The sequence below is a fragment of the Salmo trutta genome, chromosome 13, assembly GCF_901001165.1.
Source record: "Salmo trutta chromosome 13, fSalTru1.1, whole genome shotgun sequence".
NCBI classification, from domain to species: domain Eukaryota; kingdom Metazoa; phylum Chordata; class Actinopteri; order Salmoniformes; family Salmonidae; genus Salmo; species Salmo trutta.
The window spans coordinates 34026276-34040958 of NC_042969.1; the positions used below are offsets into that span (position 1 = coordinate 34026276).

A 14683-nucleotide genomic window follows, 5' to 3' on the forward strand; every position below is an offset into this window, starting at 1 on the left:
GGGGAGAGAGAGACAGAGACAGACAAACAGAGAGACAGACAGACAGAGAGAGACAGGCAGAGAGAGACAGGCAGAGAGAGACAGACACAGACAGGCAGAGAGAGACAGACTGAGACAGACAGAGACAGACAGAGACAGACAGACAGAGAGGTGGTGGGGGTTAACTGGTGTTTTTATGTTTTCTGTCTGTTTGCTATGTGTGGGGGGGAGAGAGAGACAGAGACAGACAAACAGAGAGACAGACAGACAGAGAGAGGTGGTGGGGGTTAACTGGTGTTTTTATGTTTTCTGTCTGTTTGCTATGTGTGTGGGGGGGAGAGAGAGAGACAGAGAGACAGAGGGGCCACACCTTATAAAGCTACAGATGCATTTCTATTCCACAATAAATGTTCAATCTGATAAGAACACGCTCAACATTTCTTACTGACTTCCCCTAGCGGCCTTTAAAACTCATCATTGGAGTAAAAATGCTCATAAAAGTCCTATATTGAAATTCAAATTATAATTCAAATTGCAGAGACTAAGAAGACCCTAGGCAGAGAAATGTATGAAAGTAATCTATACAGATTATGTTCTTATATCTCAAAAAACAGTTACCAATAATTTTCTTACTCCTGAAAAAGCATCAAGTTTCCTCTATGGGAGATTCCATCTGTTGAGAAAAATGATATTTTTAATTCTTCATGTGACTTCCTTACCGCCAGATCCACTAAGTGGAGTTTTCCCATGCGTACGTGCTGGTCTCCATCCACGCCCTTCTCACTGCACTCGATGGTGATGGTGAAGATGGCATGAGAGCGAGAGCTGTGTTCATTCATGTTGGTGGAGCCAACCGAGCCTAGGTGGGATAAAGAACACTTTCAGAAACATAAAATTCATCAGATTGAATTTTCTTGGTTACACTTCATGGTAACTTCCATGAGTGTGGTGTAACCTTTATTCAAGCAGGAAAAGACCCTTGAGGTTATAAACCTTTTTTGTGAGGGGGGCCTGGCAAATGGTATACATGCTCATGAATTTGAATGCTTAGAACACTTCTAAAATGTTTAATGTGAAACTTTACGATTCTTGTGCCCCATTGTCATAATCCTGTCCATGTCATCAGCGTTGTTCACCACATAACCAGACAGGTCCTTGATGTAAACGCCCACATCTGGCCTCTCCTTCACCTGGCGGTCACACCAACACAAACCAATGACATGAGTTAGGAGCAGGCAATACTCTCCAATTCCTATTTACCTTAATATCTTAAGTTCCCTCCTGGGAACCAACAACGTTATCATGCTCATCTGTATTAGAAACTAAGAAGTGAATTATGAGAGGTTTAATCGTATATAGTTCCCTTAACAGAGAACATCCCACAGTCATGGGAACCAACGACATTGATGTATTATTGACAAACCAATGGAGATTAGTTATGATAAGGAAATCATCTTTAGTTCCCTTTCTGGGCCCCTAGTATTGTGTAATGTCCTGTTCTGTCCTTCACGGAACCAACGTTATCATACTCCACTTTATCATTTGGTCACTGTGGTCTTCAAATCAAATCTAACCAATAAGCTACTACCTATGAAGCTAGTGCCAGTGTTTTGTGCCTTATATTCTTGTATGGTTAATGTAATGAACAGTCATAATTATGGGTAATGTTCTTCATTTCTACAGCTGCGTCGTACTGCTACTTCTTGCTAAATTAATGGGATGTTTATTCTGAGAAGCATATCATATCCTCTTACCTCCAGCCTCTGCATCTGGTCCTTCCCCAGCAGGTCCCTCACTTCTTCATTGTAAATCTCCAGATAAGAGACTCGAACTAAGAACCTGCGGTTGACAGGAAAGATACTTATTTCAGATCAACCTTCAACTGAGAGACAGTGAGCAACAAGCATGTCAAAAACATTGCCTGTCTTTTTTTCTTGTATGCCTAAGAATGTTCTGTTTACATTGACTCCAACCAGTGTCTTAACCAGTGTTTCATGATTGAGGCCTTTTGCTCTCCTAGGAGCTGAAAGGAATAAGTCAAGTCAGTCTTATCATGTTGCATCAAACAATTGCCTGGCCATAAACTAGTATTGATTTATTGTTTTGCCTGTTTGTGTTAAATGTCCTTACCGGGTGTCGCCCTCTGCTTTGGCGATGTGGCCGAACACATGAGCAAAGGAGTTGGGGATTATTCCTCGGAGCTCTGGCACTGCCCTCACTCCCTCCATGGTGAACGTCTTTCCTGTCCCTGTCTGTCCGTACGCAAAGATGGTCCCTGGAGAAAACACAGGCTCAGTATTAAAACATTAAGGAGGCGGTTTCCCAGGCAGAGATTGAGCCTAGTCCTGGACTAAAAATCATTCTCAATGGAGAATATCTACTTGGCTTAATCTGTGTCTGGGAAACCGCCCCTTCGTGGTGGATGAAACAGCAACACTCCTAATCTGAATACACACATCACTATAAACGAATGGAGGCTGTCACTCATAAACAATGGGGGGGGGGCTATGCTGAAAAGGAATTCACAAAAGCCATCTGATAATAGGCCTGTCATTGTCAGTCAGTCAACACGTGCAATTGTGTTGTTTTACATGGTGTATCAACAACAGCAAATGGACAAAGCATTTCCATCATTCCAAATCCTCTCTCCACTTACCATTGTAACCCTCTAATACTGAGTCTATGATGGGGCGGGCTGTCAGATTGTAAACGTCCAGCTGTTTGCTGTCTGGTCCGAACACGGTGTCAAATGTGAAGGTTTTGGGGGGTTCGTGGGTGGTCTCTAATTTGTTGACGGTGATGGTCCCTCGGTTCTCATCCACACTGACGGCCTGCTTGTGGCCCATACTCCTCTCCTTCTGGTTCAGCGGGCGGCATCGCACGACCACTTTCACGTTGTCCATGACCTCCGGCTTGTCAGATTTGTCCATCTTGTTGCTCTGCAAAGGGGAATAACTATGCATGATGCCAGCCACCTAGTAGCTACGTGATTTCAGAGCCGATGGCTCAGCATGATGTCATGTAATGCAATATGAAAACACTGCTCATAGCTAACGTTATTCATCTCACCACAGCAAAGAGAGAGATCAAACTGTCTGGGTAACTTGTCTCAATGAATTCAGTTTGCAAGCTAACATTACAGTACAGCTAACGTTAGCAAAGATATCTAGTTAGGAAGCTAATTAACTGTCAAGATAGTTGAAAGATCTAGTTGCTAGTCCAATGGATGGCCAATCAATACGTGCTGGCACGTAGCTAGCTAGTTAGCTGGCTCGCTATAATGCAATGTATTGCAAACAAGCAAGCTAATGTTAGCATGTTAACTAACCAGCTGCTGCATCGCTATGCACAACGAATAAAACGTAGTTAACACAACAACTTGGCTAGATGCCCCTTGCTGCATCCTAGTTTTAACGTGGCTACATCTCTATCAAATATAATGACACTGTCTAAAACAGGTTGAAAATAGCTAATGCTAACTCATCCAAAACCCAAGACGAAGCTAACTATAGCAAGGTAAAATAGTTAGCATCACATCAAAAAAGAAGGGAGGACCCCTCTGAAAAACACACACAAATAAAGCGAAATAGAAAGAGCCCACTTACCGGCATTTTAAGACCTCAGTTTTGATGATTAAATAATATGAGACAATAGCAAACGCGTTTTGATGGTTTGATGGAAGTGTTTATCTTATGAAAATGATTGAGATGCCGATGCTGTGCCCATTTCCTCCAATGCTGATAACGTTTGTTGTCACGTCTGGACGAATTGAAGCTGCGGCTGCGCAGTAACAGGATTGGGGGACTAGCTTGGTACAGTAAAGTACAGTAGAGATGGCATAGCTATAGGTAGAGGTCAAAGGCCTAGCTCACTATGTCTGTTGTAGTGAACAACGTCACATTTTTGTATTCACCTAAAATGTTAGTTGAAAAACGTTAAGACAAACAGTGAGATGAAAAACAGAACAGGGGAACATGATCCATGCAACAGCCAATAAAACGAGTCTTTTTGCTATAATGTGTCATACATTATTTATTTTCAGCACTCAAAGAGCAGAGGAGAATCCCTTAGAGGACACATGTGTCTCTGTTATCAGAAAAGTCTTCAATGTACAGGACAGAACACATACCATGGGGTGTGCAGTTATTCATCAAAATCACGTTGAGAATGTAACAAACGCATGCTATAGTTGACAAAGCATTGTTTATTACCACTATATGATCATCACTTTGTATACATTTAGCCTCTGGTAAAAACACTGTTATTGTTTTTCAAATCTAGACTCTGTGGGCTTTGCAAAGGCACTGAACAGTGTGTCCTTTAGCTCTTGAATAAAGAAAACACTCATTCTTTATGCAAAACATTGGTCTGAGGTGGGTTTGTGCAACGGATTGGTAAAAATAACTGTATACAGTAGGTCTATGTGCAACTCATGCTTCTGCACATCAAAAAAATACACAAATATATCTCAGAATCTTATAGTTATGTCTACAGTTTAAAACAGGCCCAAGGAATCTCAAGGGGAAAACTTTTTTCCCCTTGTATTTGGTCACTATATGGCAGTAATACAATATATTATTTTCAACACACATAAAATACACATGCACACTCTTCCACAGATTTGGCATCTCGTTTGGCAGTGTCAAAGCGTGGAGATCCATAGAAATAGAATTTCTAGAATGGACATTCCTTTTCAAGTCAACGTTATGTGAGGGGGTGGGCCGGCGGCCATATTGAGTGTACCCATGAGTGTATGAGTTGCATACCAAATTGTCACGGTCGAAGGAGCTTCTCCCATTCTAGTCATTCTATTTCTATGTGAAAAACACACATATAAAAACTAAACACTACAGGCCGTCAACTGAACCGGTCTAGGAACTGTAGAACACTGCTATGGAAGAGGCCTGTGTGGCCACTGCTCTCCTGGGTGAGCAGAACCCGTCCGTCAGGCCGATGCCTATGAAGCAGGACAGGCTCACCCTGCATCAGACTCATTTCTGACTCTGTCTGGGCCTGGTAGGACGTCCCTACTCTGTGTCTGAGGGGGGATAGAAAAAGGGGAATGAGTGGAATAGAGAAAGAGATTGTCTATCTAACACATAACACAATAAACTCAGCAACAACAAAAAACGTCCCTTTTTCAGGACCCAGCATTTCAAAGAGAATTTGTAAAAATCCAAATAACTTCACAGATCTTCATTGTAAAGGGTTTAAACACTGTTTCCCATGCTTGTTCAATGAACCATAAACAATTAATGAACATGCACCTGTGGAATGGTCGTTAAGACACTAACAGCTTACAGACGGTAGGGAAATAAGGTCACAGTTATGAAAACTTAGGACACTAAAGAGGCCTTTCTACTGACTCTGAAAAACACCAAAAGAAAGATGCCCAGGGTCCCTGTTCATCTGCGTGAACATGCCTTAGGCATGCTGCAGGGAGGCATGAGGACTGCAGATGTGGCCAGGGCAATAAATTGCAATGTCCGTACTGTGAGACGCCTAAGACAGCCCTACTGGGAGACAGGACAGACAGCTGATCATCCTCGCAGTGGCAGACCACGTGTAACAACACCTACACAGGATCGGTACATCCGAACATCACACCTGCAGGACAGGTACAGGATGGTAACAACAACTGCCTGAGCTACACCAGGAACGCACAATCCATCAGTGCTCAGACTGTCCGCAATAGGCTGACAGAGGCTGGACTGAGGGCTTCTAGGCCAATTGTAAGGCAGGTCCTCACCAGACACCACGGGCAACAACGTTGCCTATGGTCACAAACCCACCGTCGCTGGACCAGACAGGACTGGCAAAAAGTGCTCTTCACTGACGAGTCGCGATTTTGTCTCACCAGGGGTGATGGTCGGATTTGCGTTTATTGTCAAAGGAATAAGTGTTACACCGAGGCCTGTACTCCAGAGCGGGATCAATTTGGAGGTGGAGGGTCCATCATGGTCTGGGGCGGTGTGTCACAGCATCATCGGACTGAGCTTGTTGTCATTGCAGACAATCTCAACGCTGTGCGTTACAGGGAAGACATCCTCCTCCCTCATGTGGTACCCTTCCTGCAGGCTCATCCTGACACGACCCTCCAGCATGACAATGCCACCAGCCATACTGCTCATTCTTTACGTGATTTCCTGCAAGACAGGAATGTCAGTGTTCTGCCATGGCCAGCGAAGAGCCCGGATCTCAATCCCATTGAGCACGTCTGGGACCTGTTGGATCGGAGGGGGAGGGCTAGGGCCATTCCCCCCAGAAATGTCCGGGAACTTGCAGGTGCCTTTGTGGAAGAGTGGGGTAACATCTCACAGCAAGAACTGGCAAATCTGGTGCAGTCCATGAAGAGGACTGCAGTACTTAATGCAGCTGGTGGCCACACCAGATACTGACTGTTACTTTTGATGTTGACCTCCCTTTTGTTCAGGGACACATTATTCCATTTCTGTTAGTCACATGTCTGGAACTTGTTCAGTTGATGTCTCAGTTGTTGAATCTTGTTATGTTCATACAAATATTTACACATGTTAGCTGAAAATAAACCGTTTTTTTACCTTTATTTAACTAGGAAAGTCAGTTAATAACATATTCTTATTTTCAATGACAGCCTAGGAACAGTGGGTTAACTGCCTTGTTCAGGGGCAGAACAACAGATTTTTTTTTTTTTTAACCTTGTCAGCTCAGGGATTTGATCTTGTGACCTTTCGGTTACAAGTCCAACACTGTAACCACTAGGTCAACTGCAGCCCCCCAAAAAAGAAACGTCCTCTCACTGTCAACTGCAGTTGGGGGCTGCAGTTGACAGTGAGAGATTGTTTCTTTTATTTCTGAGTTTATATGCCATTTAGCAGACGCTTTTATTCAAAGAGACTTATAGTCAAGCGTTTTATAGTCAAGCATATTTTACATATGGGGGGGCCCCAGTGGGAATCGAACTCACGACCCTTGTGAAGCAAGTGAGCCACAGAGGACCACCATCACATACAAAATACAGAAATCCTACTTCCTGAAGCCAGACACTAAGCAGGCCAGTTTGTGAAAAAGGAGGTGCTGGTTCCTCTCCTACCTGCTAGGGCTGCTGGACTGTATTGACGCAGATGGTGCTGATGATGATAATGAAGACGTAGGTTTCTGATTGGAAGTCAGAACATCAGAGGGGTTTGTCTCCAGACCTTTCCTAAGAACAGGAGCCTTGCCTTCTTTCAGTATGATCCCAGGCCCGTCTCGCCCCAGTGTGAGTGATGGAGCCCAGACCTCCAGGGGAGGTGGACCAGGCCGGGTACTGGCGGGGGGCTGGCTACCCGAGGGTAGGGAGGTGGTCCTGGGCCGTGGTGGAGGGGAATCAGGCTGGATCAGGAACCGCACTGACTTGGTGGGCTGAGGGAGAAAACACATACACAATGTTGACATTATGATACAGCAGTGGAATAGGAATAAAGATTATTGATGCTGGATATAGCAGACAGTGGCAGTCAGAATGTGCTATGTGAATGAGTTCATGGTAAGAGAGAATTTCAAAATAAATAAAAATGAAATAGAAGTCAAAATAGACATGAAACCAGTCAACTATCCCTCTAAGCTACTTAATAAGATCTAGAAGGCAGGCGTGCGTGTTACCTTCTCTGTGTTGTTCTTGAGGGCGTCTGGTCTCACTAGGATAGAGTGTATGGAGTGCTGACCATTCGATGCTGCTTGCCTCGTCTCCAACACCTGCCTCGTCTCCAACACCTGCCTCGTCTCCAACACCTGCCTCGTCTCCAACACCTGCCTATCAAACGCATCTCTGGCAGCAGTGTCCCTGTCCTTCATAAAACTACCACTAGAGGGCGATGGCCCTTCAGACATCCAGGCCAGAGATCTGTTGTGAATGGGCAGGATGCTCATGTGTTGTTTCTTCCTGAGCAGAGCAGGGGAGAAGCCAGGGCCCTGGATGTGGCTAAAGTTCTGGCTGTGAGATTGGGACTGAGAATGGGGCTGAAGGCCTGAGGTGGCGGTGGTAGTGTGGGGGTAGTGGTTACTGCACTGGGACGAGCTCTGGGACGAGCTCTGGGACGAGCTCTGGGAGGAGCTCTGACTGTGGGTCTGGGATTGAAGGGCTGAGCTGGATGAGATGGTGGTGTGGGGGTAGTGTTTTCCCCGCTGAGATGAGCCTGAGAGGACATGAAACATACTTTGAAGTCACTCAAAATGGATCCTTGTCAAATCAACGCAATGTAATTTCCACTGCACTGTTCTGGGTTCCACATTGTACCATCTGACATATCAACTAGAATAGACAGGTTTACTATCTCTGACTAGTCAATACTGAATAGAGAAGCCTCCTTTACAGGTTTACTATCTCTGACTGGTCAATACTGAATAGAGAAGCCTTCTTTACAGGTTTACTATCTCTGACTGGTCAATACTGAATAGAGAAGCCTTCTTTCCTGGCTTAATATCGCTGATTGGTCAATACTGAATAGAGAAGCCTTCTTTACAGGTTTACTATCTCTGACTGGTCAATACTGAATAGAGAAGCCTTCTTTACTGGTTTACTATCTCTGACTGGTCAATAATGAATAGAGAAGCCTTCTTTACAGGTTTACTATCTCTGACTGGTCAATAATGAATAGAGAAGCCTTCTTTACAGGTTTACTATCTCTGACTGGTCAATACTGAATAGAGAAGCCTTCTTTACAGGTTTACTATCTCTGACTGGTCAATACTGAATAGAGAAGCCTTCTTTACAGGCTTAATATCGCTGATTGGTCAATACTGAATAGAGAAGCCTTCTTTACAGGTTTACTATCTCTGACTGGTCAATACTGAATAGAGAAGCCTTCTTTACTGGTTTACTATCTCTGACTGGTCAATAATGAATAGAGAAGCCTTCTTTACAGGTTTACTATCTCTGACTGGTCAATAATGAATAGAGAAGCCTTCTTTACAGGTTTACTATCTCTGACTGGTCAATACTGAATAGAGAAGCCTTCTTTACTGGTTTACTGTCTCTGACTGGTCAATAATGAATAGAGAAGCCTTCTTTACAGGTTTACTATCTCTGACTGGTCAATACTGAATAGAGAAGCCTTCTTTCCTGGCTTAATATCGCTGATTGGTCAATACTGCATAATGTTAGGATTTTAACCAACCAACATAGTTGAGACTGAGAATACAGCACTATGGAACTGTGGAACCATCCAACAGCTGAAAACCATCCATCGTTACCTCTGTGTGAACGATGGAAGACCCTCCTCACTGTGTCCCATCCCTCCGAGCCCACCCCATGCAGGGATTGTCTCATGGCGCCGCCTGATGATATCATAGGCTGCGTGGCCACGGATATGGACTGCTGCGGAACCCGTTGTCGAGTAGAGTAACTAGTGCCATCTGAGTTGACCCTGTGGAGAGCTAGAACCACCGCTGGCGTTTTGGAGGACGAGGAGGTTCTTCTTCCAGAGACTGTACTAGGGCCTGCCGTCACTGCCTTGGAATCCAAGAGCCTGGCAGAGGTTCTGCGGCAGGCAGGGAATAAATAGATATTGGTGTCAAAATCAATAAATTAGGTGTCCATGACACAAATGAAAGTCAAAATAGATGGAACCACTGTAGGAAAGTAGTGTCACTGATGACCCCCAAATCAGCTAACAGAAAGGCTGATCCCTCTGATAACTTTAACCACAGCATTACAATCCAAATAACAATTGCCACTCGTTTCTCACGGTCTGCGTAATAAAACCGTCAGAAATAGCTCTCCCGCTTACCTGAGGACAGGTGTGACATAGTTGCCGGGCAGAATGCCCACTTTGCCTGTCCGTAGAGAGAGGCCTCGGAGCCAGCCCTCCTTAAACTTCCCATACACCCCCACCATCTCCCCCTTCCTCAGCTCCAGTTCCTCAGAGCGACGGGGCTTGTAGGAGTACAGAGCAGCACACCTGAAGAACGGATTACATGTTAGGTTACAACAATCTCACATACAGTGCATTCGGAAAGTATTCAGACCCCTTCACTTTTTCAAAATGTTGTTACGTTACAACCTTATTCTAAAATGTATTAAATAATTTTCTCCCCTCATCAATCTAAACACAATACCCCATAATGACAAAGCAAAAACTGTTTTTTTGAATTTTGTGCACATTTATTAAAAATGAAAAACAGAAATACCTTATTTACATAAGTATTCAGACCCTTTGCTATGAGACTCTAAATTGAGCTCAGGTGCATCATGTTTAAATTGATCATCCTTGAGATGTTTCTATAACTTGATTGGAGTCCACTTGTGGTGAACTCAATTGATTGGACATGATTTGGAAAGGCACACACCTGTCTATATAAGGTCCCACAGTTGACAGTGCATGTTAGAGCAAAAACCAAGCCACGAGGTCGAAGGAATTGTCCGTAGAGCTCAGAGACAGGATGTTTTTCAGCAGCAGGGACTGGGAGATTAGTCAGGATTGAGGGAAAGATGAACAGCGCAAAGTACAGAGAGATCCTTGATGAAAACCTGCTCCAGAGCGCTCACAAAGGTTCACCTTCCAACAGGACAACAACCCTAAACACACAGCCAAGACAACGCAGGAGTGGCTTTGGGACATGTCCTTGAGTGGCCCAGCTAGAGGCCGGACTTGAACCCAATCTAACATCTCTGGAAAGACCTGCAAATAGCTGTGCAGCGACGCTCCCCATCCAAACTGACAGAGCTTGAGAGGATCTGCAGAGAAGAATGAGATAAACTCTCCAAATACAGGTGTGCCAAGCTTGTAGCAAAAACATATAAACAACTATTTTTGCTTTGTCATTATGGGGTATTGTGTGTAGATTGATAAGCAAAAAAAAAATGGAATCAATTTTATAATAAGGCTGTAACGTAACAAAATGTGGAAAAAGTCAAGGGGTCTGAATACTTTCTGAATGCACTGTAGATACAGACACACTGTAATGAAGTCACTGTAGATACAGACACACTGTAATGAAGTCACTGTAGATACAGACACACTGTAAGGAAGTCACTGTAGATACAGACACACTGTAAGGAAGTCACTGTAGATACAGACACACTGTAATGAAGTCACTGTAGATACAGACACACTGTAATGAAGTCACTGTAGATACAGACACACTGTAATGAAGTCAATGTAGATACAGACACACTGTAATGAAGTCACTGTAGATACAGACACACTGTAATGAAGTCACTGTAGATACAGACACACTGTAAGGAAGTTACACTGTAGATACAGACACACTGTAAGGAAGTTACACTGTAGATACAGACACACTGTAAGGAAGTCACTGTATAGATGACAAATTCCATATCTCATGTTTAAATGACCTTTCCAGGTCATGTATAATTTCTAGTGTTAAACCACTGTCACGCTACTCCATTCTGGTGTTACTACTTTGGTTATTACTACCGTTTTCCTGCAGTGTTGCTCCAAGGCTACAGCTGTTACTAGTCCAGTGTTAGTCCAGTGATAGTCCAGTGTTAGTCTAGTGTTAGTCCAGTGTTAGTCCAGTGTTCAAAAGCTGATGGAGTTGCTAGGTGGCGAACTGCTTGGTATCAGCGGAGGTTGTTACTACCATTTTACTACTGTATTACTCGGTAGTTACTAGAGGTTGACCGATTAATCGGAACGGCCGATTAATTAGGGCAGATTTCAAGTTTTCATAACAATCGGTAATCGGTATTTTTGGCCACCGATTTCCCGATTTCTTTATTTTTTTTATTTTTTTACACCTTTATTTAACTAGGCAAGTCAGATTAAGAACATATTCTTATTTTCAATGATGGCCTAGGAACGGGGGTTAACTGCCTTGTTCAGGGGGGATTCGGGGATTCGTTTTTGCAACCTTCTGGTTACTAGTCCAACGCTCTAACCACCTGCCTTACATTGCACTCCACGAGGAGCCTGCATGGCAGGCTGACTACCTGTTACGCGAGGGCAGCAAGAAGCCAAGGTAAGTTACTAGCTAGCATTAAACTAGCTAGTAACGGTTCCGTATTTCACTGAAAGAAAAAATGTTTATTTTCGAGATGATAGTTTCCGGATTCGACCATATTAATGACCAAAGGCTCGTATTTCTGTGCATTTATTATATTATAATTAAGTCTATGATTTGATAGAGCAGTCTGAGCGATGGTAGGCACCAGCAGGCTCGTAAGCATTCATTCAAACAGCACTTTCGTGTGTTTTGCCAGCAGCTCTTAGCAATGCATTGCGCTGTTTATGACTTCAAGCCTGTCAACTCCCAAGATTAGGCTGGTGTAACCGATGTGAAATGGCTAGCTAGTTAGCGGGTGCGCGCTAATAGCGTTTCAAACGTCACTCGCTCTGAGACTTGGAGTAGTTGTTCCCCTTGCTCTGCATGGGTAACGCTGCTTCGAGGGTGGCCGTTGTCGATGTGTTCCTGGTTCAAGCCCAGGTAGGAGCGAGGAGAGGGACGGAAGCTATACTGTTACACTGGCAATACTAAAGTGCCTATAAGGACATCCAATAGTCAAAGGTATATGAAATACAAATCGTATAGAGAGAAATAGTCCTATAATTCCTATAATAACTACAACCTAAAACTTCTTACCTGGGAATATTGAAGACTCAAGTTAAAAGGAACCACCAGCTTTCATATGTTGCCATGTTCTGAGCAAGGCACTTAAGCGTTAGCTTTCTTACATGGCACATATTGCACTTTTACTTTCTTCTCCAACACTTTGTTTTTGCATTATTTAAACCAAATTGAACATGTTTCATTATTTATTTGAGGCTAAATTGATTTTATTGATGTATTATATTAAGTAAAAATAAGTGTTCATTCAGTATTGTTGTAATTGGCATTATTACAAATAAATAAAATAAAAAAATTGGCCGATTAATCAGTATTGGCTTTTTTGGTCCTCCAATAATCGGCATCGGTGTTGAAAAATCATAATCGGTCGACCTCTAGTAGTTACTACTACGTTACTACTACGTTACTCTAATGTTTCTCCAGTGTTACTCACACACTGATGGAGAGCTGCTGAGTGGAAGACTGTTTGGTGTCGGCTGAGGCGGAGGGGGTCTGGGGGTTGATCAAATCCATGGTGATGGTGGGAGGAGCTTCACCACTACTCATCTTCCTCTCGCCCTATAGAAACAGAGGAGGAAGACCAGGATGTAAATATGTATACTGCCATAGAGTGTTCTTCCTCTCATCCTATAGAAACAGAGGAGGAAGACCAGGATGTAAATATGTATACTGCCATAGAGTGTTCTTCCTCTCATCCTATAGAAACAGAGGAGGAAGACCAGGATGTAAATATGTATACTGCCATAGAGTGTTCTTCCTCTCATCCTATAGAAACAGAGGAGGAAGACCAGGATGTAAATATGTATACTGCCATAGAGTGTTCTTCCTCTCATCCTATAGAAACAGAGGAGGAAGACCAAGATGTAAATATGTATACTGCCAGAGTGTTCTTCCTCTCACTATATATAGAGAAAAACAGTCAATAACACAATAGAAAAATCGATGTACAGTGTGTGGAAATGTAGAAGAGTAGGGAGGTAAGGCAATAAATAGGCCATAGAGGCAAAATAATTACAATTTAGCATTAACACTGGAGTGATAGATGTGCAGATGATGATATGCAAGTAGAGATACTGGGGTGCAAAAGAGCAAGAGGATAAATAACAATATGGGGATGAGGTAGTTGGTAGGGATATTTACAGATTGGCTGTGTACAGGTACAGTGATCGGTAAGCTGCTATGACAGCTGATGCTTAAAGTTAGAGAGGGAGAAATAAGACTCCAGCTTCAGTGATTTTTGCAATTCGTTCCAGTCATTGGCAGCAGAGAACTGGAAGGAAAGCGGCCAAAGGAGGTGTTGGCTTTGGGGACGACCAGTGAAATATCCCTGCTGGAGCGCGTGCTACTGGTGGGTGCTGCTATGCTGCTATGGTGACTAGTGACCTGAGATAAGGCGGGGCGTCGTCACCGGCCTATTAGCTGCCACTGATTCCCTTTTTTGTTTTCCCCCCATTTGTGATTGTGTGCACCTGTTCGTAGTGGGGGTGATTAGCGGGGCTATAAGTATTAGCTGGTCCGCCTTCTCATTGTGCGGGATTGTCATTCCTGTTTGTGTGCTTGTGTTTACGCTTGTGCGTTAGTTTTGCGCTGCATGTGTTTTCCCCTGTGTTTGGGGCACTTTGTTTTGTGTGCGCGCTATTCGCTGTTTGGGGTGGCTTGTGTGTGTTCGCCTCTTGACCCAGTAAAAAGCCACTACCCTGTGCTCGCTGCTTCCTGCGTTTTCCTCACTCACGACGCCCGAGCCTTACAGAATCCCGCACCACAATACTATGGAGTCAGCAGGAGCAGCGGCCAACCCCTCTCTCCACCTTCGGCTGGCGCGCTTCGTCTGGCGCTCCCGAGGGAGTATGATGGAGCGGCGGCTGGGTGCCAGGGATTTCTGCTCCAGCTCGAGCTGTACCTGGCCACCGTCAGACCTGCTCCCTCGGGAGAGGAGAGCGTGAGTGCCCTCGTTTCCTGCCTGACGGGCCGAGCTCTGGAGTGGGCCAATGCTGTCTGGAATGGTCCAGACTCAGCGAGGGACCACTACCCAGAGTTCAGTGGCTGTTCCACCTCAGGCAGGAGACGAGGAGCGTGCAGGACTTCGTGCTGGAGTTCAGGACCTTGGCTGCTGGGGCGGGGTGGAACGACAGGGCCCTTATAGACCATTACCGGT

General features: G+C 44.2%; 2 protein-coding genes across 9 annotated transcripts in view; both read right to left on the reverse strand.

Moving 5' to 3' along the window:
- LOC115205681 (kinesin-like protein KIF3A) overlaps nucleotides 1–3752 on the reverse strand; it is a 64932-nt gene extending 61180 nt beyond the window's left edge. For all 6 annotated transcript variants that reach the window (XM_029771914.1, XM_029771913.1, XM_029771912.1 and 3 more), the window contains exons 1-6: nucleotides 3585–3752; nucleotides 2636–2918; nucleotides 2110–2254; nucleotides 1734–1818; nucleotides 1064–1169; nucleotides 699–838 (exon numbers count right to left, since the gene is read on the reverse strand). In XM_029771914.1, coding sequence (XP_029627774.1) covers nucleotides 699–838; nucleotides 1064–1169; nucleotides 1734–1818; nucleotides 2110–2254; nucleotides 2636–2918; nucleotides 3585–3590 — 765 coding nt within the window. In that variant the 5' untranslated portion in view covers nucleotides 3591–3752. The remainder of the gene's footprint in view (nucleotides 1–698; nucleotides 839–1063; nucleotides 1170–1733; nucleotides 1819–2109; nucleotides 2255–2635; nucleotides 2919–3584) is intronic.
- Nucleotides 3753–3984: 232 nt separating this feature from the next.
- The window catches only part of LOC115205682 (E3 ubiquitin-protein ligase SH3RF3), a 58790-nt gene continuing 48091 nt past the window's right edge, over nucleotides 3985–14683 (reverse strand). For all 3 annotated transcript variants that reach the window (XM_029771918.1, XM_029771916.1, XM_029771917.1), the window contains 6 exons: nucleotides 12962–13086; nucleotides 9729–9899; nucleotides 9193–9479; nucleotides 7603–8135; nucleotides 7052–7362; nucleotides 3985–5017 (listed from right to left, as the gene is read on the reverse strand). In XM_029771918.1, the coding sequence (XP_029627778.1) occupies nucleotides 4837–5017; nucleotides 7052–7362; nucleotides 7603–8135; nucleotides 9193–9479; nucleotides 9729–9899; nucleotides 12962–13074 (1596 nt within the window). In that variant the 5' untranslated portion in view covers nucleotides 13075–13086 and the 3' untranslated portion in view covers nucleotides 3985–4836. The remainder of the gene's footprint in view (nucleotides 5018–7051; nucleotides 7363–7602; nucleotides 8136–9192; nucleotides 9480–9728; nucleotides 9900–12961; nucleotides 13087–14683) is intronic.